At 42.0% G+C, this 25,824-nt stretch overlaps 1 protein-coding gene across 1 annotated transcript in view; it reads right to left on the reverse strand.

Annotated features, from left to right (window-relative positions):
* Positions 1–25,824, reverse strand: part of SLC25A21 (solute carrier family 25 member 21) — a 208,064-nt gene that overhangs the window by 43,632 nt on the left and 138,608 nt on the right. Inside the window, exons 4-5 of the mRNA XM_054715652.1 lie at positions 7,026–7,092; positions 538–597 (exon numbers count right to left, since the gene is read on the reverse strand). Coding sequence (XP_054571627.1) covers positions 538–597; positions 7,026–7,092 — 127 coding nt within the window. The remainder of the gene's footprint in view (positions 1–537; positions 598–7,025; positions 7,093–25,824) is intronic.

Consider the following 25,824-nt stretch of genomic DNA (forward strand, 5'->3'; position numbering starts at 1 on the left):
GGAAAGGGGCAGTAGGAAACATTCGAATTACCAGGTGGTTTTCATGTAATAGTTGAGATGTGTCATTGTGAGATCACTGTTCCCCCTGACGGTAAAAGACTCTTCAGTCTGCATCTGACCACAGAGTCACCTGAAGCCCTGTAGTTACTACAGCTAAGTAAAAGCCGGGAAAGTGACCTGCTAGGAAGTAATTTTAGGCATCTTGACTTTTGCATAGATATATGCAGTATGTAAACATGCATGTTTTGGCTTTAAAAGAGTCTTTGACAAATGTATTCTTTATTTTACATTCTTGACCATATATCATATGAGCCTTTCTACACATATCATTATTATAATAAATTCATCACTGGGTGCTATAAAATAGCCAAATTGTGAGTTATTAGGAAGATGGCTTTCAACAAGTAGCTGAACATTGAATAACTCGAATTCATATTTTAGTAGTTGGGCTTGGGAATTCAAAAGGCTTTTTGTTTCCAGATTTTGTTTTATGAAATAACACACACACACTCAAGTATAATAAATATTCTCACTTACCAATGCTGGTGACAGTGACACATATCCTAGCAATTTCTTATATTGCTCAAAGGTGAAAAACTGTGAAACAAAACCAAACCCAGAGATTTATAACAATTTCCTGCAACAAACCCTGTAATTGGCTCAAATTTCTTTAGTGAATCATTATATTAAACAGCATTTGAAAAAATGATAAACTATCGAACACAGTTTCTAATCTGGTCTCCGGTAGATGCCACTGGATCTTACTTTAACATTCACATTTTCAAATGCAGCTATAAAACCTACAGAGGAGCTGATGGGATCCGTTATAGCAGTAAATGGACCATACAGCCTCCATTTACCATGACCATTTTCAGTTTCCCCAGACATCAATAGACTTCTTTTTTTATGGCAGTGATTCAGAATTATAGGCATAGAGACCTCAAATCTTCAGTCTCCTCTGTATTCTCTATGAATTGCTTTGCCAGTGAATGCCCAATTATCTACCCAACTTGTAAAAGACAGCCACTTCTCAGCTTAACTTGGATTTGTATTGCTGTGCACACCTACTGTCCCAAGAAATTTCCCAACACTCAGTGATGATGAAGATGTCATTATAAACTAGGAAAGGACGCAGGGAGGTCATCCAGCCCATTCCTGCTTAAAGGCAGACTGTCCACCTGAGCAGAGGACAGCTGCTTATTTCTTCCTTTAAAATATGATGATGATGATTTTGTTGGCTCCTCCAGTAGATTATGCTTAATTTAATTTGCCTGAAAATGAGTTTCTAGGGAGGCAAATCAAATTAATCACTTTGAATAACATACCCTAAATACATTACATCCCCCCCAAAACATTTTGGGCAACAACTCTTCTTGAACATGATGTTTTACTCCTGGGTACTCTGTTAGGCAGCCACAAGCAACTTCGATAAGGCATTTTAGGTCCTGCTAGTCTGTTTCTCAACACTCCAGAAATGGCCTGTGTATTTTGTAATCGCATATGCCTTCTACTCTATTATTTTTTAACCCAGTAAAATGAAGCAAGAACAAATGTAGAGTTGGGTGTAGATGTGGCTCAAATGAGTCTTTGGGTACCTCAAGAGTCATTACAACCCCAGATAGATATCCAGTCTTTTAAAGACCCAGGAACTACTTTTGTGTCATGCTTCTTCAGGTTAACTATGTTTGTAGACTTTTCTAGAAATGGGATTCCTTCATTTACTCATTCAACAAATGTTTTTCTTGGACGCATCCTGTGTTTTAAGAGGCACTGGAGGTGCAGTGGTAAACAAAGAGAACCCCTGCCTTCTTGATCTAACATTCCAGTGGATGGTGATAACCCTGATACAATAATACCACCAGGGACCACCACTTTTTTGACGAGAGCTGTACTAGAAACCACTAACCATGAAAGGAAACACATTATAGTTTTGGGCTTTAAAGATAATTTATTTTTTCTTCCTTTTTATGGTCATCATCTTCACTGTTTTAGACAATTACCTTGCTAGGATTTTGACAGAAGCAGTCCTGGGTCTGAATCCTGGCTACACTACTCAGCTATGGGTGAGTCGCCTGACCTTTTCAACCCTCAAGAACAGAAAACTCGCCTTTTAGAGCAGTCTTTAAATAAGAGCATTTAAATAAGAGTTCCTGACATGCCTGGCACATTGGAGACGTTCAGAAAGTTTTAGTTTCCATTCCCTGTCTTCACTTTGGCTACTAAAGGAACCATAAATGCCTTCGTTATATATTTGTATCACTCAGGAGAGCCTGCTGTGGTCCGGGAAACAGGCGAAGGTCATAGTCTTAGCATGTGCTCCTGCATTTAACCATTCAAAATCATCAGGTCATAGTTATAACACAGCCATGATTCCCATTTTATAGATATATGTCCTATAGTTAGTGAGTGGAAAAACAGAGATTCTCCTTAAGTCTGACTCTCAGGCCTGTGTGTGCTCTTAAACACAATACTATATTCGTCCGCTGCAGAGCCATGGTCGTTAGTGGTTTGGGCAGAGAGCAGTGCCCTGGAGTTTTCTTGCTGCTGAGGATTCTTGCCTTCCCTGACCTGGGAAGGACTAGCAGAGTCCCTGAAGGCAGATTTCAAACTTTTTTGACCGCAATCTACATACAAAAATATTTGCTCAACACAGGTGTATGCACGCACACGCATACACACAGTGCACTCTTGTATTTATAACCCAAACAAAACATCATTATAAAACAATATTTACCTCTTTACTATGTATAATTCAGTTTCTATTCTATTTATTAAAAAAACTAGAGGCCCAGTGCATGAAAATTCATGCACTGGAGGGGTGTCCCTCAGCCCGGCTTGACCCCTCTCACAGTCCAGGAACCCTTGGGGCAGGAGGTGACCCGGCAATCAGGGGAAGGCAACGCCCCATCACACTTCTGCTGCTGCCACTGCTGGCAGTGCAAGCCTCGGCTGGCCCTGGTTACCTGAGCCTCGGGCAGCCCTGGGCAGCTGGGCAGCCTGATCCAAGGCTTGCCTGCACCTTGGGCTGGCCCTGGGCAGCTGGGGGGCTGAGAGGACTGGGGGCCACCATCTTGTGATTGTGGGCACCATCATCTTTGAGGGCGGGGCAGTCAGTTAACATATTCCCTCCTTACTGGCTGTGGGTGCCACCATCTTTGAGGGCGGGGCAGTCAATTAGCATATTCCCTCCTTATTGGCTGTGGGTGCCACCATCTTTGAGGACAGGGAAGTCAATTAGCAGAGTCCTTCCTTATTGGCTGTGGGTGCTTCCATTTTTGAGGGTGGGGCAGTCAATTAGCATATTCCCTTCTTACTGGCTGTGGGTGCCACCATCTTTGAGGGCAGGGCAGTCAATTAGCATATTCCCTCCTTATTGGCTGTGGGCTCCACCATCTTTGAGGGTGGGACAGTCAGTTAGCATATTCCATCCTTATTGGCTGTGGACACTGCCATCTTTGCAATGGTGTGAGGGTCAATTAGCATATCCCCTCTTTATTAGATAGGATTCTAGTGACTCACTAAATTGATTTTATAACCCATGGGTCATGACCCACATTTTGGAAACACTACTCTAAGGGGTCCTCACTGGGTTCAGAGAAGTTCTGGGAGATGATGGACCCCACAAAAGGCCTCACTACCGTGTTCCCTTCTGGTGTAAAGATGTGTGTGTGTGTGTCTGTTTGTGTTTGTGTGTGTGTCTGTGTGTGTTTTTTCTGACTTCCTGTGATTACATTACTATGGAGGCAAACCCCTCTGAGTACTCCTCTTGATGCCCTGTGCATTTTGGAGCCTACTCTATTATTTTTTAACTCAGTAAAAGGAAGCAAGAACAAATGTAGAGTTGGGTGTAGATGTGGCTCAAATGAGTCTTTGGCTGGTAGGAACAGGTACTATTCTCAGCCTCGTGTGGCTAGGAGCACTGCTCCCTCTAATTCCTGATGGCTCTTTCTCAGGCCGTGCTAATTTCCTCACATGCAGGCACTGGTCAGTTCTCAGCTGAATACTCAAAGGCGTCCCTCTGCAGGTCCTTAGAGTTCTCTCAGTGCAGCTCTCTCTTCCCTGTTACTTTGTCCAATGAACTCGAGCTGCCTTGCCTTCCCCAGTCTCTCAGCTCCTTCTCAACCCAGGGAACCCACTGGGCTCTACCTCTATTTCCCTGGCCTGGCCTGGACCTGGAAACCCTTTCAAGGCAGTAAGGTGGGGCAGTCCATAGGGCTCATCTTCTTTGTTTCCCATCTTTCTATCCTTCCTTGTCCGATGTCAGTGTCTTGAAAATTGTGGTTCATATTCTGTTCATTTATTGTGGTTGCTGTTGCAGGCAGGAGAGTAAGTCTGGTTCCTGTGTTCACCTATCTTGGCTGGAAATGGAAGTCCTGGCCTTCCCAAAATTCTGAATAGTAGATGTGTTAATTTGGGGGAATAGGATAGAAATGTCTCCTGTTATTAAGTCCATACATTTTCTTTCTGTTTTTCTCTACATATGTTTCATTTATTCATGTAATATCAATTGAACATCTGCTGTGTGTAGACACTATGAAAGGTATAGGGATAGTGGGGAGCAAACATCCTTCACAATTTATAATCTCTCACGAGTTTGTTAGTCCTTGAGAGTCTGATCATGGAGAAATGGTGTTCCTGGAACTGTGATGCTCAAGACCAGACCCTGGAACCTGGAACATGGCGCCTCCCATTTCTGAGGAACCAGCTGGTCTCTTTCTGAGGTTTTCATTTCCGTTTGCTAACTCTAGTACTATTGGTCTTAAATTGTACAAAAGGAAGTTTCATTTATTTAGCATCAGTGAGTCTTATTATTTTAATGATGAATCTCATTTCAAAGAATAAAGTGCAGAAAAAGCAACATTGTCTGTTTCTGATTATAGTAACAATTGCAACGGACATGTCAGTACCAAGGACGACCTATATCTATACCCATATATGTATGAAGTATTCACAGACAATATACAGTATATGTATAAGTGTGCACGTGTGTGTATACACACACATATATGGTCTGTGAATATTTTTTTCTGAAGTAAACTTTGATGACATGCAATGAAGCAGTTTACGATGTATGAAATTGTTCCTCACAAATTCTAAGATAAATATCTATAAAGTGAATGTTTTCATAAATTGTGTTAAAAATAGTGCTATCCATCTGGCAAAGATACACTTTTAACTTCAAGTTATACTTTAAAAAGCCAACATACTTACCATATGTCTCAATAATTTTAAGGTAACAACTACTTGAAACAAGATGTCTGGGACACATATACCACAGCCAGTTGCCCAAAAAGTTCATCTGTTAACCATTGTTCTGGCAGCAAGCATTGCTTTCTTTTAAATAGAGACTAAGTTTTGTAAAGCTCAACTTTTTTTTTTTCTTCTGTAAAAGACTGTTCAACATTGACAAACCTTAATCATCTTAAATTTTAAATGGTCTCCAATGTGTAATATTAAGGAACAATATTCCAGGAAAATCTTTAATTATAATTTATTTATACATGTAAAACACTGAACAAATGAATATATTATTCCATGGAGACAAAGTGGCTTTTTTTTTTTTTTTAAACAGGAACTCTGCTCTGTTTGTTTACTTGGGCAATCTTTTATCAAGTGAGGCAGTTTCATAATCCCATTCAGCCTCTTGTGTACTTTGGTGAACTTTTTCCAGATCCTCTGGTAGTCAGATCCTTATAATGACATTTGTATTGAAGATATAATACAAAAATCACAAAAACTATGGCAACAAAGAGGATGAATTTATAAAGTGTGTTTTAAAGCTTTGTTTTTTGCATTCCAGATCTGAGTTAAATCCTATTAAATTATTATTTTGACATAATGTAAAAGTTTGGTGTCTCTGTATGAGGTTATTTTATCATAGATGTTAATCTAGTCACCCTCTTAACTTGCTGAGTAAAATATGTATGTTGCCCCTCTCCTTCCCGGAACAGGGGGAATATTATTTGAGTAATGTAGGTGACAAAAAGCTTTGTGTCATTAGTTGGAAAGGAAATCTTTCAGTCTAAGTTTATGTTTCCTTATTATGGAAACATGACAAGTGTTGCCAGTGGTCTGGATGTGGGGGTCAATGCTAGTTAGAGTCACTGTGATCAGGACTTTTGTCTGAAAGAAGATATAAAAAAGTGATCAGATTCAGTTCTCTCTCCCTCAGAGAATCTTGCCAGACCTCTGTGTTCCTATCCAGACACTGAAGCAGTATGTAGCACATAGCCTCCACAGTTATGTGGTTAAGAAGATGGAAACAGGGTAATGGAAGTAATAATTTTGTAAAAACCAGAATAGAAACTTTGAACAGAGATGGGGAGGGGGTAATGAAGTTGGCATGACAAAGAAATGTGTTATATGAGAATCGTATCAGGGAAATATAGTGTATTAGTTTACTCTGTTCATATATAGTGTATTAGTTTGCTCTCCTCTCTCTTTCTTTAATAATTATTACTACAAAGAAAAATTGATGAATTGCTTTGAGAAAAAGTGCAAGCTATTTTGTGGCTGTTGAGTTTTTTTTTTTTTTTAATATATTTTATTGATTTTTTACAGAGAGGAAGGGAGAAGGATAGAGAGCTAGAAACATCGATGAGAGAGAAACATCGACCAGCTGCCTCCTGCACACCCACTACCGGGGTTGTGCCCGCAACCAATGTACATGCCCTTGACCGGAATCGAACCTGGGACCTTTCAGTCCGCAGGCCAACGCTCTATCCACTGAGCCAAACCGGTTTCGGCTGTTGAGTTTTGATTACATGAATTTCATTCACCACTGTGCTTTTTATATAATTTCCCCATTAGAAAGGAGTGCCTTTACCTGAAAAAAAAAATCCACAAACCAATATTTGAAAGATTGATTAAGTCTAATTATAATAAAATTATGCTATAATTTCTGCATTAAATATCTTATCTTATACTTAATTCAATTGATGTTCCACAGGATGTTGTGAGATCTTTTCACGCTGAAGCTGTCACTGTAGTCTGTCTTTAGTTGGTGGGAAGCATACACTACTTACCTTCACTGCTCTTTTTGGTGTTTCAGCCAATATGGGTGGTAGAATTCCCTTGTAAAAACCAAACAACCTGTTGGAAAAATAAAAAGATTTTATATAAGTAAGGGAATTAGAAAATAGGCAATTCTGCCTTTGTTTATAGATAAAGCAACTAATCTTAAAAAAAGTATTCCCAACTATTTAATGTAGCCACCAATTTTGAAGTCCTCCTTTGTTTTATTTTATTATTTAAAAAAACATTTTTAAAATTGATTTTTAGAGAGAGAGGAAGGGAGATGGAGAGAGAGGTACATCCATGTGAGAGGTGAACATTGACCTGCTGCCTCCTGCATGTCCCCTACCAGGGATCAAGCCTGCAACCGGGGCATGTGCTCTGACTGGGAATTGAACCAGCAACCTTTTGGTGCACAGGATGACGCCCAACCAACTGAGCCACACTGGCCAGGCTCTTCCTTTGTTTTAATTCTAAAGTAGAGAGATTATGAATGCTATGTTTATTAGCATTGTTCAGATGAAGAATAAATGATACTGAGACTGAAATCTCTTAGGTAAGTTGCTAAATACAACCATGAGCTGAACCTTAAAGATGAAGTTGATTCTCCTTAATTTAAGGAATCTTGAATTTATTTTCTAAGTTGTATAGTGGGTAGCTTCAAAATGTCTCTTGTCTTGCATTTTCTCCCTTATGGGAACTAAATGAGGCAGAGTCATTAAACTCAAACTTTCTGAGGCTAACAAGGTGATAAAATCTCAAGTTTAGCTTTACTAACACATAGACCTTTAGTAACAGACCCTGTGGCTGTGGACTTGGACTCCTGGGCCTGTCCTGATTTGTCATAATTTTTAAATTTCCTTAATAGAAATGGAAGTAGGTCAGGGACATATGTTGCTGACAGAACAAATGTCAAACTCCCTTGCTAATATGCAATTTCACAGGGCCTGGGACAGCTATTCTTGCCTATGTTGAGGAACTTGTCACACATTCCGATGTTTTTAGAAAATAATGAGTAGATAAGCTTATGATGGGTTTATAAAAGGTCATCACTTATTTCATATTAAATTTTAAGACAGAAAATTTTAAATTTGTCTAACATGAAATCTTTACATATACAGGGTGTCCCCAAAAAATGTATATACACTGTAACAGCTGATAGCTCAAAATGTAAAAACTAAATGTGTTTTAATAAACACTGCCTTTATAATTATTCAAAGTGTGTGTATACATTTTGGAGTACACTATATGATATAGTGTATGAAATTTGTGCACGGAGGGGGGTTCCCTCAGCCCAGCCTGCACCCTCTCTAATCAGGGACATCCCTCTCTCAATCTGGGACCACTGGCTCCTAATCGCTCACCTGCCTGCCTGCATGATTGCCCCTAACTGCCTCTGCTTGACTGCTTGATCACCCCTAATCTCTCTGCCTGCCTGCCTGATCACCCCTAACTGCCTTCCCCTGTGGCCTGATCTCGTCCCCAACTTCCCTCCCCTGCCGGCCTGGTTGCCCTCAACTGCCCTCCCCTGACAGCCTGATCTTGCCCCCAACTGCCCTCTCCTGCTGGCCTGGTTGCCCCCAACTGCCCTCCCCTGCTGGCCTGATTTCACCCCCAACTGCCCTCCCCTGCTGGCCTGATCTCTCCCCCAACTGCCCTCCCCTTTTGGTCTGGTTGCCCCCAACTGCCCTCCCCTGCCGGCCTGATCTCACCCCCAACTGCCCTCCCCTGCCAGTCTGATCTCGTCCCTAACTGCCCTCCCCTTGCCAGCCTGGTTGCCCCCAATTGCCCTCCCCTGCCGGCCTAATCTTGCCCCCAATGGCCATCCCCTGCCAGCCTGATCTTGCCCCCAACTGCCCTCTTCTGCTGGCCAACTTGGTTCTGATTGGTCGGTTTCTATGCCAGTCGGCATCAAAAGCTCTGCCTCCTAGGCAGCCATTGGCTCCTCACAGTTGACCCAGATTTGGTTCTGATTGGTCAGTTTCTATGCCAGTCAGCATCAAAAGCTCCGCCTCCTAGGCAGCCATTGGTTCCTCACACTTCACCCAGATGGGCCTATCAACAGGGCCTGATCAGAAAGGCAGGGCTGATCAGCAGCCCCAGGGGAAGCCTGGAGAGAAATGAAGGCGAGGCTGCTGGTCAGACTGGGAGAGAAAGAGAGAAGCAAGTCCTGATCAAAAGCTGCCACAGAAGCAACAGATCAGTCCCTGCTTCTCTCTTCAGGCCTCTCTCTGCCCCTAATTTGCAGCCCACTCAGTTGTTTTGGAGAACCATACCTGCAGTCAGTTTTGGAGCACCATGCCTGCAGCGGAAGCAGTCAGTGCTGGGTTGCCATGGCAACCCAGCGCTGACTGCAGGACTGACTTCCAGTTGGTCTAGCCTCATTACAGGATGGTACGACCCAGGGTTTTTATATATTAGGATATGTGTATATATATATATATAGTAGAGGCCCAGTGCATGATTGAATCATGCACGTGTAGGGTCCCCTACACGCTTTCGCTTTCTATCACGGAGGAGCTGAGTGCCTGTCTGCTGGTGCACCAGGCCTTTCAGAAGCCTCCAGCACGGCAGAGGCTTCTGAAAGGCCTGGTGCCTGAGCGGACAGGCACCCAGCTCCCATGCTTTTGCTTTTGATTGCTGGTGCATCAGGCCTTTCAGAAGCCTCCAGCGTGGCGAGGCTTCTGAAAGGCCTGGTGCCTGAGTGGACAGGCACCCAGCTCCCACGCTTTTGCTTTTGATCGCAGGGGAGCAGGGTATCTGTCCGCTGGTGCACCAGGCCTTTCAGAAGCCTCTGGCACTGCGAAGGCTTCTGAAAGGCCTGGTGCCTGAGCGGACAGGCACCCAGCTCCCACACTTTTGCTTTTGATCGCTGGTGCACCAGGCCTTTCAGAAGCCTCCAGCGTGGCAGAGGCTTCTGAAAGGCCTGGTGCCTGAGTGGACAGGCACCCAGCTCCCCCGCTTTTGATGGTCCGTGGTGGGACATGAGCTCGCTGCCCCAGAGGCCCCTTCTGTGCCGCAGCATAGCCATGGCACAGACGCTGAGCTCAAGCCGCCGCTGGTGACGCGAGCTCAGCGTCCTGCCAGCCCAGTCGGCCACCCCGGCCACCCTGAGTCCCGCCCCCCCGCGCCTCCTGGCCAATCACGGGCATAGCGAAGGTATGGTCAATTTGCATATTTGTCTATTATTAGGTAGGGTGTGTGTGTGTGTGTGTGTGTGTGTATGCCATATTCTCACTTTAAACCTAGAAATACATACATAGAAGAGCATATTCTGCATTATTTTCTGAGATAATCAGTTTTCCTGATGAACCCACAACTGACTAGAGATAAAGGCAGGACTCTGTGTGTTCTTATGTTAGGATGGTCATTTTACATGGGGCTGGAGATTCTTTGATTGACCCCTCAAACTTCACTCCAACTTATTCAAATTGGGTTCTGATTCTGATGTGCTTCTGGAACAAGAAAGTTAAGAATTTATTCAGACTAACCCACTGTGCCACCCAATCCAACATGGTGACCTCTTGCTCTTCCTTAATTAACTGGCATATATAGCACCCTTCAGTGAGGGGAGCAAAGGGCTCATTTATCAGCTTTTAAACTGTTAGCTCCTTGAGGGCTGGGTGTGCATTACAGTGCTTATCCCAGTCTCTCTCTCTCTCTCTCTCTCTCTCTCTCTCTCTCTCTCTCTCTCTCTGTGTGTGTGTGTGTGTGTGTGTGTGTAAACAGAATATAGTATTTGTTAAGCATATGAATTTCGTAAGAGGAAGAAAGGAATCAAATAATCCCCTCATATGGACTTACTGTGCTCACTAATTTTCAGTGAATGGATAGTACTAGCATTATGAATAGGAAGTGAGGCAAATATGTGCTTTGAATAATTATGGGAATTCACAAATCCCCCCCCACCTCTTTTCATTCCAATTTCAAGTACTAATGCCTGAAATTCACTTGTAAAATTTAAATATCAGCACTCTCTATCATTTCAGTTTTATTATAAATTATTATATAAGTTTCAGCATGAAAGTGACTAAGCATAGGTTGGTCTTCCCAAAAGATAAATGTGATTTTCCTGAAGTTCTACGTTTATAATGAAAGGTACTATTAGTTCTGTTATTTCTGTGCTGATTTTTCTACATCTAGAAAATTATGCCTGATTATGGAGGGGGGTGGAATTAAGAACATGTAAGTAACTAAAGCTTCTAGAACTGAGTGTCCCGGTTAATAAAGGTACTTGAAATCCCATATAACAGAGAACAGTTATGGGAAGAACAGTTGCTTGGCCTTAAGAAAAAAGATCATAGGGAGAAACATGATAATGTGATGGATCTCTTGGAAGGCGGGCATGTAGAAAAATGATTAGACTTGTTTGTTTCCAGTGGTAGAACTAGGACCAACAGGCGCAAGCAATAAGGGAAGACACATTTTTGTCCCAGTAGGAATTTCATACATGGAAATGCTCCTAATAGTCAGGACTATCTAGAGATAGACTGGGCTCTCCTGAAAAGCGGTGAGTGCCCCTTTGTGGTATGTGGTCCAGCAGTCTAGGTGACCACTTGTAATCGATGCCGGAAATGGGACACACACAGTAATAGATGGACTTGCTGGCCCTCCAGGTTGGTCTCCTCTGACCCGCAGATTTTGTTCTTCTAAAAAGAAGAACAAGAGGCCATGGGAAAGTTCTTTTCTGAAGAGACAAACTGCCTTACTTCAAACTTTTGCCTCAAGCTTCTCTGGAGGGCAGAAGTCTTATAAGTAACACAGAAGGTCTTCATTTTAAAAATGATGGGAGAAAATATTAAAAAGAGGTGTAAGTCATGAGGAAGAGAGGCAGCTGGGAGAACCACAAGGATTTAATCTGAAAAGATATGGGCAGTCAAGACCCTCTGCTTCATGTTGGCAATGCTTCCTGATGCACCCTCCTTCCCTTCTCCCTGCTCAGTCAGGTTCATGTGCAATCACCCCGGTCCCCCCACCAACCACCTCCAGCCTTCTCACCATCCTGAACTTTCTAACAGTGAGTAGATAGCTTAACAGGAAATTCTCAAGGACCATAGGCAGTCTTGGCTGGCAAATAGGAAGCTAGAATGATCTACCTCCTTGCAATGTATTCACAGACTTCATGCAATAGTAAACATCTCTGGAATAGTCAGAGATGGCCCCTCTTCTGGTGAGAACTGCCCCACCCCATTTTTAAAATAAACACTGCCTTTATAATTATAAAGGAACCAACATATTAGTACAATGATATTGCTTGTAGGCAGTGGTTGATTGGGTTCCTCATCAAATGGATCCAAATGCTATCCTGTCTTTTTGCCCCAGTTAATCTGATCCAAGTCAGACCTAGATGAGTTTCCCGCCCCCATGATTTTGGAATTAGAACTAAAAAAGTGATTCTTCCTCTGTCTGGTAGAAGCTCTAAAAACTAAAAAATCAAAGGCAGTCAGTCTTCTTTGGAAGAACTCAGTGTACACTGATAAGAAGGAAGGAAGCTACCATTTAGGGAAACAAAGGCAAGATGGAGAAGAGAAACCCTGGTACTGGGAGTCTGACTCTCCTGACAGGACTTCTTTAAGCTCAGTTACATCTCAACCCTTTTGAATATTGGCATTTTCCATTGCTTTTGGTTTCCTGAGATACCTAGTTACATTTATAATACACTTAAATTTTTACTTAAATAAGTTTGAGTTGGGTTTATTACTTATAACTGAAAGTCCTAGATCCAAAAAGGAAACCTCATGGCCCCTCCTGCACAAGTGGCTGCTGCAGTACCCCAGTTCCGTGCCCTCTCACATGAAGAGTCTTTCTGTCAGTTTGCATGGGCCCTTGGGCCCATCAGAAGAGGCACACCCAAAATTTGAGCAAGAAAATGTAGGCAAAAGCTCAAGCTGATGAGATATTTTTCTGACTTGATTAGAAAATTACTGAAAGTTTTCCTAATGTAAAGTATGACATACAGCTTCTGAGAAACAAAATGGAATTGTAATGTTTTATGAAGGACATACATTTTTGTCTGCTGAAGAACTGATGTTTATATCCACATGCACTGTTCATTCTGCCAAATTTTTCTGCCTTCATGTAGTTTTGCTTTGAAATACAGAACATGTAGCTTACAAGGATAATAACTAGGGAAGTTAAGAGATTTGTGACACCCATATAAACATGCTTTATATGGCTTATTTCTCAAGAAGCAGATTGACACTCCTTGGATCAATGGAAAATGGGATTCTAATGTGTGTAATGACACTTCTTTTCCCTGAAAAGACTGTAAAGCCACCACTCTGGTTTTAAGTTTTTGTTTTTTTAAATAAATCTTTATTGTTCAGATTATTACAATTGTTCCTCTTTCTTCCCCCCATAGCTCCCCTCCACCTGGTTCCCACCCCACCCTCTGCCCTTACCCACCCCCCCCCCCGCCACACACACACACTGTCCTCACCCATAGGTGTACGATTTTTGTCCAGTCTCTTCCCACTTCCCCCACACCCCTTTCCCCCCAAGAATTGTCAGTCCACTCCCTTTCTATGCCCCTGATTCTATTATATTCACTAGTTTATTCTGTTCATCAGATTTTTTATTCACTTGATTTTTAGACTCACTTGTTGATAGATATGTATTTGTTGTTCATAATTTTTATCTTTACATTTTTCTTCTTCTTCCTCTTCTTAAAGAGTACCTTTCAGCATTTCATATAATACTGGTTTGGCGGTGATGAACTCCTTTAGCTTTTTCTTGTCTGTGAAGCTATTTATCTGACCTTCAATTCTGAATGATAGCTTTGCTGGGTAGAGTAATCTTGGTTGTAGGTTCTTGCTATTCATCACTTTGAATATTTCTTGCCACTCCTGTCTGGCCTGCATAGTTTCTGTTGAGAAATCAGCTGACAATCGTATGGGTGCTCCCTTGTAAGTAACTAACTGTTTTCTCTTGCTGCTTTTAATATTCTCTCTTTGTCTTTTGCTCTTGGCATTTTAATTATGATGTGTCTTGGTGTGGTCCTCTTTGGATTCCTTTTGTTTGGGGTTCTGTGAGCTTCCTGGACTTGTAAGTCTATTTCTTTCACCAGGTAGGGGAAAGTTTTCTGTCATTATTTCTTCAAATAGGTTTTCAGTATCTTGCTCTCTCTCTTCTTCTGGCACCCCCATAATTCTGATGTTGGTACACTTGAAGTTGTCCCAGAGGTTCCTTACACTATCTTCATACTTTTGGATTCTTTTTTCTTTTTGCTTTTCCTGTTGGGTGTTTTTTGCTTCTTTGTATTTCGAATCTTTGACTTGATTCTTGCGATCCTCTAGTCTGCTGTTAGGTCTCTGTATATTATTTTTTATTTCAGTCAGTGTATGCTTAATTTCTAGATGGTCCTTTTTCATATCCTCGAGGGTCTTGCTAAATTTATCGGCCTTTTCTAGAAAATTCTTGAAAAACCTTATAACTGTGGTTTTGAACTCTATATCCAGTCATTTGCTTTCCTCCATTTCTTTCATTTGTGACCTGTTTCTTTGTCTCCGTATTTTGGCTGCTTCCCTGAGTTGATAGAGTGGCTTTGTGTGCTAGGTATCCTATATGGCCCAGTGGCTCAGCCTCCCCAGTTACCTGAGGTGGACATTCTTGGTGCACCCCTTTTTGGGCTGTGTGCACAGTCTTGTTGTAGTTAAGCCTTGATTGTTGTTGGTATTACTGGGAGGAATTGACCTCCAGGCCAATTGGCTATGAGGATCAGCTGTGTCTATGATGGGAGAACTGGGCTGGAGACACCCTTATGAGGCAAGACTTGCTTCAGTGAGGCTTTGGTGCTCACTGAGTCTGCCCCCTGAGTGTGTCCCTTATGGATCTGAGGAGTTGTAATCTGGATGGTCCTACTCTGACCACTGGGTACACTCGCTCTTGGATCTCCAAGGAGGTGCTAATTTAGCCTCTGCCTGAGGCCACCCAGCAGGAGCTATGGAGAGATCTGCAGATTCCTCTTCTTTGTTTGGGTTTTGGAGGTGCCCAGATGAGGCCCATCTGTGAAGCAATGCAAGCTGCTGCAGGGCCTTGGGCCTTCTTTTGGATGTTCTGGGTCTCACTGACTCAGCTGCAGTTTGTTAGGTAAGTTTAGATTTGAAAGGACCAGGTCATTCATATGCAAAAGTCTCTGCGCACAGCTGGGGTGGGGCGGAGTCTCAGGGCAGAGCAAACAGCAATGGCTTCCCATCAGCCCTGCTCTAAGAGGCCCCCGGGTCTCAGTGTCCCTTGGTAATCGCTGCAAGCACCTCTGAGAGAAAGCCGCCCTCGAGTTCTGCCCGCTGCCAGACAGTCCAGTTTCTACTCGTATGAGTCTGGGTCCCCAGAGTCTTGCCCGGAACTGGAGTTCAGAGCAGTCAGGAGCTTGTGTCTCCCTGCAGATTGAAAAAGCCAGTCGCGTACTCAGTTGTCAGCTCTCTCATTACACGCGCCTCCGTACCTCTGCCTTTACTTCCGCAGCATCTCTGAGTCTCAGTGTGCTTTTCTCTTTCCTTCTAGTTGTAGAATTTCCACTCAGCCAGCCTTCCTGTGGTTCTGGCTGATGTCTGTTTTGTCTTTTAGTTGTAGTTTTGAAGTTGTTGTGCGAGGCAGCAGTTCAGGTGTTTACCTATGCCACCATCTTGGTTTCTCTTCTGGTTTTAAGTTTTGACCCACATCTAGCCCACTGGAGAACTCTTTGGAAGAGGAACAAGAACCAATGCCAGACATCCCATAACATCCTAATATATAAAAACCCAGGGTCCGTAACATCCAAAACGACCAAAGTCTTGACCGACCAGAAGTCAGTGCTGGGTTGCTGTGGCGATCTCGCACTGACTGCTGTGGCTGTGGGAGCCTGAACCCAGCACTGACTGCCGAGGGAGCTGTGGATCAGGGCCCAAGAAAGGCCTGGAGAGAGAAGCAGGATCTGATCCGTAGCCTCCATGAAAGCTGTTGATTAGCACTTGCCTCTCTGATCAGGCCCGTTGATAGGCCCTGAGAAACCGACCAATCAGAACCAAATCTGGGTGAAGTGTGAGGAGCCAATGGCTGCCTAGGAGGCAGAGCTTTTGATGCTGACTGGCATAGAAACCGATCAATCAGAACCAAATCTGAGTGAAGTGCGAGGAGCCAATGGCTGCCTGGGAGGAGGAGTTTTGATGCTGACTGGCATAGAAATTGACCAACAGAACCTAATCTGGGTGAACTGTGAAGGCAGAACCTAAGGTGGGGCCTGAGGAGGGGTTTTAAGGGCAACAGCTGTTTGGTGTAAGGTGTAAAAAAGTGGTTCAATTTTTTAATGACCAGTTTGGCAGTATAGTGCATATGGCTGGCTATCAGTCCCGATATAGGGATTATGTATTTTTGTCTGGCAAGAGCATCTCCTCCTGACGAAAAGGCTTTTCCCCCCATTTAAGCAATCCTATCCTATATAATCTATCTATACTACTAAAAGGGTAATATGCTAATTAGACTAGGTTGACTGGCTATCTTCTGGACATCCGACTTCCTTCTGGACAAAGCCATGGTGGTGAGGGCCAAGGCAGAGGCTGTTAGGGGCAATCAGGCAGGCAGACAGAGAGGTTAGGGGCAATCAGGCAGGCAGGCAGGTGAGCGGTTAGGAGCCAGCAGTCCCAGATTGCTAGAGGGGTATCTGGCCACTGGTTTAGGCCCATTCCCACAGGCGGTCAGACATCCCCCAAGGGGTCCCCGATTGTAGAGGGTACAGGCTAGGCTGAGGGAACCCCTCTCTCATGCACAAATTTCGTGCACTGGGCCACTAGTCTATATAATAAAAACCCAGTGGTCGTGACGCTCTAACAACCAAAGACTGGTCACCAGGAGGCTGCATGCATGGCGAGGCGTGCGCAGTTGGGCGGGGCTGTGTGTGCAGCGAGGCACGCGTGGGTGGGTGGGGTCACACGATTTCACATGCTGGGCTTCTAGTTTTAGTATAAACTATATGGCAGCCCTCATGTTTTGTTTCTCAAAGTTGCTACTTCTGAAAGTAATGAGTTTGATTTTAACTAGCATGTGTAGGAAAATGTTAACTTGGATGTTTATAAACTTTTGTTAATATTGTTATAAGTCAAAATTTGTTGAATGCTTACCACGTACTAGCCACTCTGTTAAGGATAAATATTTGAAGGCATATGGACATATTTTAATCTCATTCAACTCCCACAACAAGCCCTTGAAGTGGATATGATTACGTTAATCATTTTGCAGGGGAGGCTATCATCACATCACTGCCAAATAGGATACAGTGACTCAAATCAAGTTCCATTGTCCTCACAGTCCATGTTCTTGACCACTGGGCTATACTGTATTTCAGTTTTTCTTGAAATAAAGCTACTTTATAAACACTTTTAGAAAGTTACTTCTGTTGCAAAAATGTTTTGACATTTCTTATTTTAGGAGGAAGCAGAAATGGCAAATAAAAATCAGGTTTCTATTCCACTTCATTCAATTCTGTTCTAAAGTAATGTGAAACACTACATACACAACTGATAGATTTGGGCTGAGATGAACAAGATCATTTTTTGGTGAAAGCTTTGGGGTTGTTGATTAAATATTTTCTAGTTGGATCAGAATGAGAAAAAACAGTACACCCTAGGATAAACCTTCTTCCCCCCTAGGATAAATTTTGCCTTTAAGAGGCACACCAGGATAATTCTATCAAGGATTAAGAGAAAGAAAATACTTCAGTGACATGATAAAACACTGAAATACTAATATTAAATATTAAAATAAAAAATTTTATCCAAAAAGTCAGTGGGGAACTCTATTGGTTGCTCACCCAACAGATACCCCCTCCAACCCCTTCTTGTTCCCTGGGGTTCAAATGCAGGTATTCATCAGCCCCTATGCTGGGAAGAAAGCCCTTATGTTGGGAAGAAACCCCTATGCTAGTCCAGAGGATGAAGCAGAATTCTTCAAGCCAATCACGGTGGTCCCATTCCTTTGCTAGTGGAACCTATTGCATGCATGGCATATGACCCAAACCTAGCCCATGAAACCTGGGGGAGGAATGTATGCTGGAAGTCATGGATTTTCATCCTCAGGATAGAGGGACATGGGAAGAAAGTCCCTCTTCTTTTTAAGATGTTGTCCTAGCTCCACAAGGTGCCTGTGTCCTGTGGCCAGCTGAGATATCATTACCTGCAAGCTGAGGATAGCCAGCAGAAAGATGGAAAGGACCTGGATCTTGAAGAATGAATTAACCCATCTTGGCATCCTACCTCCAAATATATGATTATGTGCAATTAAAAAATAAATCTTTAGTACTTGAGCTTTCAACTCTGTCTTCTATTAACCTACAGCTAAAAATATTCTGATACAAACAGTCTTTAACATTCCATTTCTGAAAAAGTCTTAAGTGGTAATTCTTAAATCATAATTACAGCAAAGATAGTTATTAACTGTTAAACAGAGCTTTAGAAGGAGACTGTGAGAACCATTTTAAAAAGTGGATTTAGATGATTTTTTTGAGGAGCCCATCACACACTAAAATCCTGTCCCATTAGGATGATTTCCTGTGAGAGAACCCCATACCACAGATGGAATGTGGAGAAGCTTGTAAGCGAACATGAGGATGGGGTTTCAGGTCTCTAAAGCCAGTAGATCATGATGATTCATATACTAATGAGAGTTGTTGTTCAGAAACATAAGTAGACAAAGAGTGCTACAATATTGGATCACATTTGTTTTTAATTTATAGTAAAAACAGATCCTGTATTGCTTTGTACCTCTATAAAATGTAGATCAAAACTGCACTGCACATGTTCTCAAAGACACAGCTCACACACAGCTTATTTGAGATAAATATTGGTGCCAAACCCCACAACATAATTTTACCCCTCATTTCCCCCATACCCACTTTACAGTGTGAAGCTATTTAACATATTGGGTGGCTCCAAGATTATAGACCCACCAATGAGAAGATGTTGATTGTATGATGCAAGGAAATGTGGAATTTCCTTTGAGTTTGAGTTTGTGTCCCATCTTGGTGGTTCATTTACAGCCATGCAAACCCTCAAAGGAGCCTTCCTGCTGTCTCTCATTAGTAGGCTCTGCTTTGAGGTTACTTTGTTTAAGGTCCACATTTTAGGCGTCCAAAGAGACTAGACATATCCTTAATTAAACATCTTGTACCTGACAACATCTTTAGTCCATTGGATGGCTGAATAGAAAGTCATTTGCTTTAAGTCAGCTACTGTAATCTGAAGACTTTGTGGTGAATAGTGAGTAGACAGAAGAGTAAAAATTGGACTCAGGTATAGAAACCAAAAAGGAGCAGGAAAATCACATGTGCTGCCTGCCCCTCCTTCCCCTCCTCTGAGTTGGTTTTGCTGTCATTTTTCTAATTCAGTATGTAGGAAAAGTTTGTTTGGAACTCATTTGTACTGTAGAGTTGGACCGCTCCTCCAGGCAGGCTGGGAAATTTCCGAATTTGCCGGGCTAGTCAGCAGGGTGTTGGTGTTAGGAGCAACAAGATGGAATCTTTTCTTCAGAGCAGCCCCAAGGAGGAAGGGAAACTGTTGCTGCTTCACAATGACCTTCAGAGGGAGTCATACCCTGCTGTTCATCAGAAAGTTTATAAAACTCAACTGATAGATTCCCGAGAAATGAGTATAAGGAAACCATGAATAAATTATCTTCCCATCTAAGAGAGGAAAAGATTAATGTACAAATCTGTTGCCCGTGGAAACTGAGGCTTTCCCTGGTTGTTGGAGAGGAAGGGCTTTGGGGCCCAAACTGCTTCGATTCATAATGTAGGTCCAGCAACCATCACACTGAATGCCAGGATTGAGATGCACATCATCCAACCATGCAAAGGCCAATTAAAGAAATGATTTCCAAGTTGCAAAGCCATTTTCCAAGCCACCTGCAGCACACTCACATGCAGCATGAGAGGATGCTTTCACCTGGATCCCACGTCTTTGCCAAAAGCCTGGCATTCAGCAAGCGTCCAGAGCAGCAATAATACTCACCGGTGAAGCATGAAATAGGAGCGACAGGGAAAGTGACACCAGATCTCCAGTGGGGAAATTGGAAAGCATTAACACGTCTGTGTACCTAACAGAGCACAATTACTACATTTTATTTTGTTTCAACAGTCAGGACCTAAATGAACATCACCATTCAGTTCTGTTCTGGGCAATGATCCAAGCTCATCTTGGTACAGTTGATTTTGAAGCCTTACAGTCAATCATATCTCCACAATTTGTTCTTTTTTCAGTCTTCAGGCATCCTCCTGATTTCCATTTCTTGTTTGGAAGCCTTGAGTCATCTGTTCTGGCAACATGACCAACCCAAATCAGTCACTTTCTCCAAATTATATTGAAATAGGGATCGTGCTAGTTTGTTTTCTTCCTCCTTCTTTCTTTCACATAATTTTCCCTTTAAGGATCTCCTAATACAAAGCTGATTGAAGGCATACAATATCCTCTTTCTTTTGCTGTTGTCAAATCCAAGTTTCTTACCCACATGCTGTAGCTCTGTAATTAAAACAGTGAGGGTGGCTCTCAGCCCTGGGTTATGAGTGCAAGGCTGCCATTGCTCCATGGGTTGTGTATCCCAGGGCAGAATTCTGACCCTGGCACCAAACCTTTAGGGCATTATTCTGACATCATTTACACTGATTCACAATATCCAAATGAAAGAGTGAGGTTTCATGCTCTGTTATTTGAATTCTGTAGAATCTGCAATCCGAAGCTCTCAAAATTATATGCATCTTCAGGCCATTTTCATTTAGGTAAAGAAGAGAGGGAAAGCTATACAGTATAGCCTTCAGAGGAGAGAAGAGAACACCTTAAAAAATGAAACAGATTCTTTTTAAAAGAATCAACTGAACTTCAAGGAAGTGCAACATAACTCAAATTTTAGCTAACATCTATAATAATAAAAGCATAATATGCTAATTAGACTGGACGTCCTTCCAGACGACCTTCCAGACGAAGCCGGGACTGGGAGGGAAGCCCAGTGTCGGCAGCCGGGGGAAGGAAGGCCTACTCTTGCACTTATTTCATGCATCGGGCCTCTAGTTCTAACATAAAGCTAACAAGTTTTCCCTGCTTCAACTCATATCAGATCTTCAGGCACAAAAAATATAGCTATTACTTTTCATTACAGAGAATTAATTGAATTAAATTTGCGCATATGGTCCTCAAATGTATTTGCTACCCTAAACCCATACCACTTTCATTATATGCTGTATGAAGAAATTCTTTAAAGTTTTCCGGAACACACGTGTTTAACTGAACTTTCAGTATGATTTTACTATGACAATTAAACTTTGTTGATATGTCTAAAATAAACTACAAGTTTGATTTTCTAAGACACAAAAAAGTAGTGTAGCTGTCAGTATCACTTAGGAGGTAGGTCCATGGCTCCAGTCCCTGGAAAGTTGGCAGGGTCCCCGGTGCACTGAACATGTTGCACAGTTCAGCCCAAGGAAGGCATTAGCGTGATATAAGAACCAGAACCCTCATGGAAAATGCCAAGGAAAGAACAAGCAAAAAAGATATTTGAGAAGCAACTAAAGTAGTACATAATGTGGGTAGAATGTGTTGTTAATTGCTCCATTAATCTATAAATGAAGAGACTTATTTAGAACTAACTATGCAAAAGTGTATTAATTTTTAGTGACAGCAGATTACCTTGCTTATAAAGGTGAACTCATTTCACTAGGAAATAAGAATCATAAGAGCAGTCATTCACTCATGTGAATGACAACTATGAAGAAAAGAAAAGGAAAGAAAGAAAGGAAGAAAGAAAGAAAGAAAGAAAGAAAGAAAGAAAGAAAGAAAGAAAGAAAGAAAGAAAGACCAAAAAGACTGGGACTGAATGGAAGCCAGGAAAGGAAAGAGAGAAAGAGAACCTGATCATGCCCTGGCTGGGTAGCTCAGTTGGTTGGAGAGTTGTCCTGATATACCAAGGTTTGGGGTTCCACCCAAAGTTAGGGCACATACAAGAAGCAACCAATAAATGTATGGAAGTTTGGAACAACAAATTAATGTTTCTCTCTCTCTCTCTCTTTCTTCCCTTACACTCTTTCTTGAATCAATTAGAAATAAAAGTGGGGAGTGAAGGAACTGATAAACAAGTTCCACTGAAGAAAGTCTTTGCTCCATTCTCTCACCAATCCTCCATTTTAATTTTGTTCTTTCCCCCCATAATGAAGTAATTATCATTCATTTATTTACTCACTCATTCATTCAGTATGTTTTGTTCCCAACACTAAGCTAAACACAGTTTTCTAGGGTCAAATGTTGATTCAGTCTCATTATCCCAAAATCAACTAAGACAATTTTCTCCAACAATTCTTCTCTGAGATGGCAAACAATATCTTGATATTTTACCTACCTGCAATACTTGAAAGATGTTGCCCTTCACATGACATTATATCAGCACATAGTAAAACTCAATTAATATTATATTAAATATACTTATATTCAAATAAGAAATGTATATATTTATGCATATATGTACAGTGGGTAGGCAAAAGTAGGTTTACAGTAACTTGTATGCAAAAAGAATGCAGATTATGATCATCACAATAGCTTTCTTTTTAAAAAAATATATATTTTATTGTTTTTTTACAGAGAGGAAGGGAGAGGGATAGAGAGTTAAAAATATTGATGAGAGAGAAACATCAATTCAGCTGCCTCCTGCACACTCCCTACTGGGGATGTGCCCGCAACCAAGGTATATGCCCTTGACCAGAATCGAACCTGGGACCCTTCAGTCCGCAGGCCAATGCTCCATCTACTGAGCCAAACCAGTTAGGGCGCAATAGCTTTCTTTTTTAAAAATATATTTTTATTGATTTCAGAGAGGAAGGGAGAGGGAGATAGAAACATCAATGATGAGAGGGAATCATTGACTGGCTGCTTCCTTCACTCCCCACACTGGGAATCAAGCCCACAACCCAGACATGTGCACTTGACCGGAATTGAACCCAGGACACTTCAGACTGCAGGCTGATGCTCTATCCACTGAGCAAAACCAGCTAGGGCTCACAATAGCTTTCTTAACTCAAAAGAATGTCACTCACAGCTGTAAAACTACTCTTGCCTGCCCCTGTATACACATATTCATACACACATATGTAAATAGATCCTGTATACAGATTCATACACAGATATGACTCAGTATATTAATAGTCTGAATGACATACAATTTTAACTGAAAAAAATATCTATTATTCACATGATTACCATGTTTAATCCAGGTTATAAATTGCTTGACAATGCCCACTTCTGTTCTTTATCACCACCCTCTGGCATTTAGCATTAATTTGATGCTACCTGTCAGTAAAGGCAATGTGATGTAGTGGGCAGGAGTGTGGGCTGGAACCACACTCTTTGGGTTTAAATTCTGGCTTAACCAGTATGTTAGTTGTTTATCCACCATGAAAAACCACTGGCATAAGAGGTGAACAAATTAATTCTAAAGCATTCCTGCCAGAACAGAGATGTTTGTTTATGCCAGCTCTCTTACAAGTGCTTATGGAAATGAGTTCGTACACTGTTGTAAGTAGCATGATTTAATAGCTTGCCCTAGCTGCAGAGCTAAATATGACTGCAGCTGGGACAGAAAGTCTCAGAATTCAGAGATATCCTTCACCAATGGAAACTCATCTAAGTGTGTGACCCAGTGCATGAGGAATTCACACCCTGTTGTGGAATTCTGCTACAACCAATTCATGCATGTTCGAGGTCAACCATGTTGCTCACTAAGTGCACTGAGCGGACAACTCCCAAAGTACATGTCACATTTGGAAATGCATTAACTCTATGGCCGCCAGTTACTACAGTAGGCTCCACATTAATTTCTTGAGGTGCCCCCTGGTGGACTTCCAACAAAACTGAGTCTATTGAGAGAAACTTGAGAAACAAAAATAGCAATCATTGTGCTAAATGCTTTACAACTATTATCCCACTCAAACATTCTACTCTTTTCATTATATAGACAAGAACATGAAGACCCAGAGAAGTTAAGCAATGTTCTTACTAGTCATGCAACTAGTAAGCAGTGGAGTAGGGATTAGAACCCAGGTGTATTTGACTCCCAAATCTCCACCCTTGAATGTTGTTTGACTTCTGTGTTCTCAGAGAGAGTCAGTCAAGTCCACTGGGAAACATCATTCTATCTCCTGGCTCTAGTGCTCTTTGGGTGACTGTGTCTCCAGTGTTCAGGCCCCAGGTTCTGCTTGGTTTCTGAGAGGGGCTAAAACTCTGGTTTTTGAATGGAGAAACAGCTAGCTGAGCCAGGGTTTGTAGTCTCTTTTGTCATCTACAGTCCCCTGCACCAGAGTTTTTTTTAAGAGCCTGAGTTCTTGTTTAACTGATTGAAACACAAGTTAAATGGGTAGTCAGCAAGCTTTCTGGATTTAATAAGTCAAAGTCTTTTTTGTACTTCATGGACTTCTGGATATGCACTGTTTTCCAGATCACCTTGAAAAAATTTTCCTTCATAGCACATTACTATCAATGAGTAATTAAGGCCTATTTTTTCTACCTAACTCCTGCAGTCAATGCACAAGTGGGATAATTTATGTAGAATTTAAGATATTTGAAAAACAATGCAGAAAACAACCCTAGGACTTAGTTTCTGAACAGTGGCTACCACTCTCTGGTGATTTCATCCAGTCCTGTTACTTTAATTATCACCCATATGCTGGTAATTGTCATACATCTCCAGTTGGATGTAATGATTAGCATATTCAAGGTGAATTCCTGATTCTCCCTCCAAAAACTTGCTCCACCCACAATATTCTCCAGATCAATTAACAGAAACTCCATCTTTCCCATCACTCAGACCAGAAACTTTGAAAGCATATACTTGAGTTCTCTTATTTGTCTCTGTTACCCTGGTCCGAGCCTTGATCATTTCTCACGTGAGCCACTGTGATAGCCTCCTAACTAGTTTCCCTACATTCTATTGGGAATGCAGTAACGGAATAGTCCTATTAAAATAAAAAGTGGGTCATGTGACTCCTCTGTTCCCAACCTTCCAATATTCTCCCATCTCCCTCAGAGTGAAACCAAAGCCCCTTCAAAGGCCCTAGGCAATGTGCTTCCACCATAGTGTACTATGCCTCCCACCTCACCTCCTACCACTCTTTCCTTGGTTCACTCCCCTCCAGCTTCTTGTTCCTTGGACCAGGCACACTCTCACCCCAGAGTCTTTACACTTGCTGCGTCTTGTCTGGGATCCTCTTCTCCACATACCCCCATGGATCACTATTCACTTCTTTCATTCTGTACCAATGTTACCCTCTCAGTGAGCTTGATCTCACCTTTCTTTTACTTAAAATTGTAACTCTCACCTTGGTACTACCTATCCTTTCTGGCTGCTTAATTTTTATTTATAGAATGTTTCTCCTCCAAACAAGCTTTATAGTTTACCTGCTTGTTTTATTTATTCTCAGTTGCTCCCACTAGGATGTCAGCTTCATGAGGACAGGAAAGGACTTTTGTTTCTTATTTACTGCTGTATCCCAGGGGCTAAATACCGGGCCCTTTACATAATCAATGCTCAGTAAAGATTTGTTGAATAAAAAAAATAAATGCATTATATTCCCACTGACCCAGTTTGATGGCACTGTGAATAGAAAATTGTACCTGGTATTTTGAACTCTTACAAGATCAATCTCTTTCATTTTCCCACCAAATATCAACTCTTCCTGATTTTGTTGGAATCACCTAGACTTCACCAAATGACTATAAACAAGGAAAGCTTGGGACATCTGATCTAGAGAATACGAGTAGACTTCAGGAAATGGCAACGAGGAAGTCTAGACTTCATGAGTTATTATCA

The sequence above is a fragment of the Eptesicus fuscus genome, chromosome 5 (assembly GCF_027574615.1).
Source record: "Eptesicus fuscus isolate TK198812 chromosome 5, DD_ASM_mEF_20220401, whole genome shotgun sequence".
In the NCBI taxonomy this organism is placed as follows: Eukaryota; Metazoa; Chordata; class Mammalia; order Chiroptera; family Vespertilionidae; genus Eptesicus; species Eptesicus fuscus.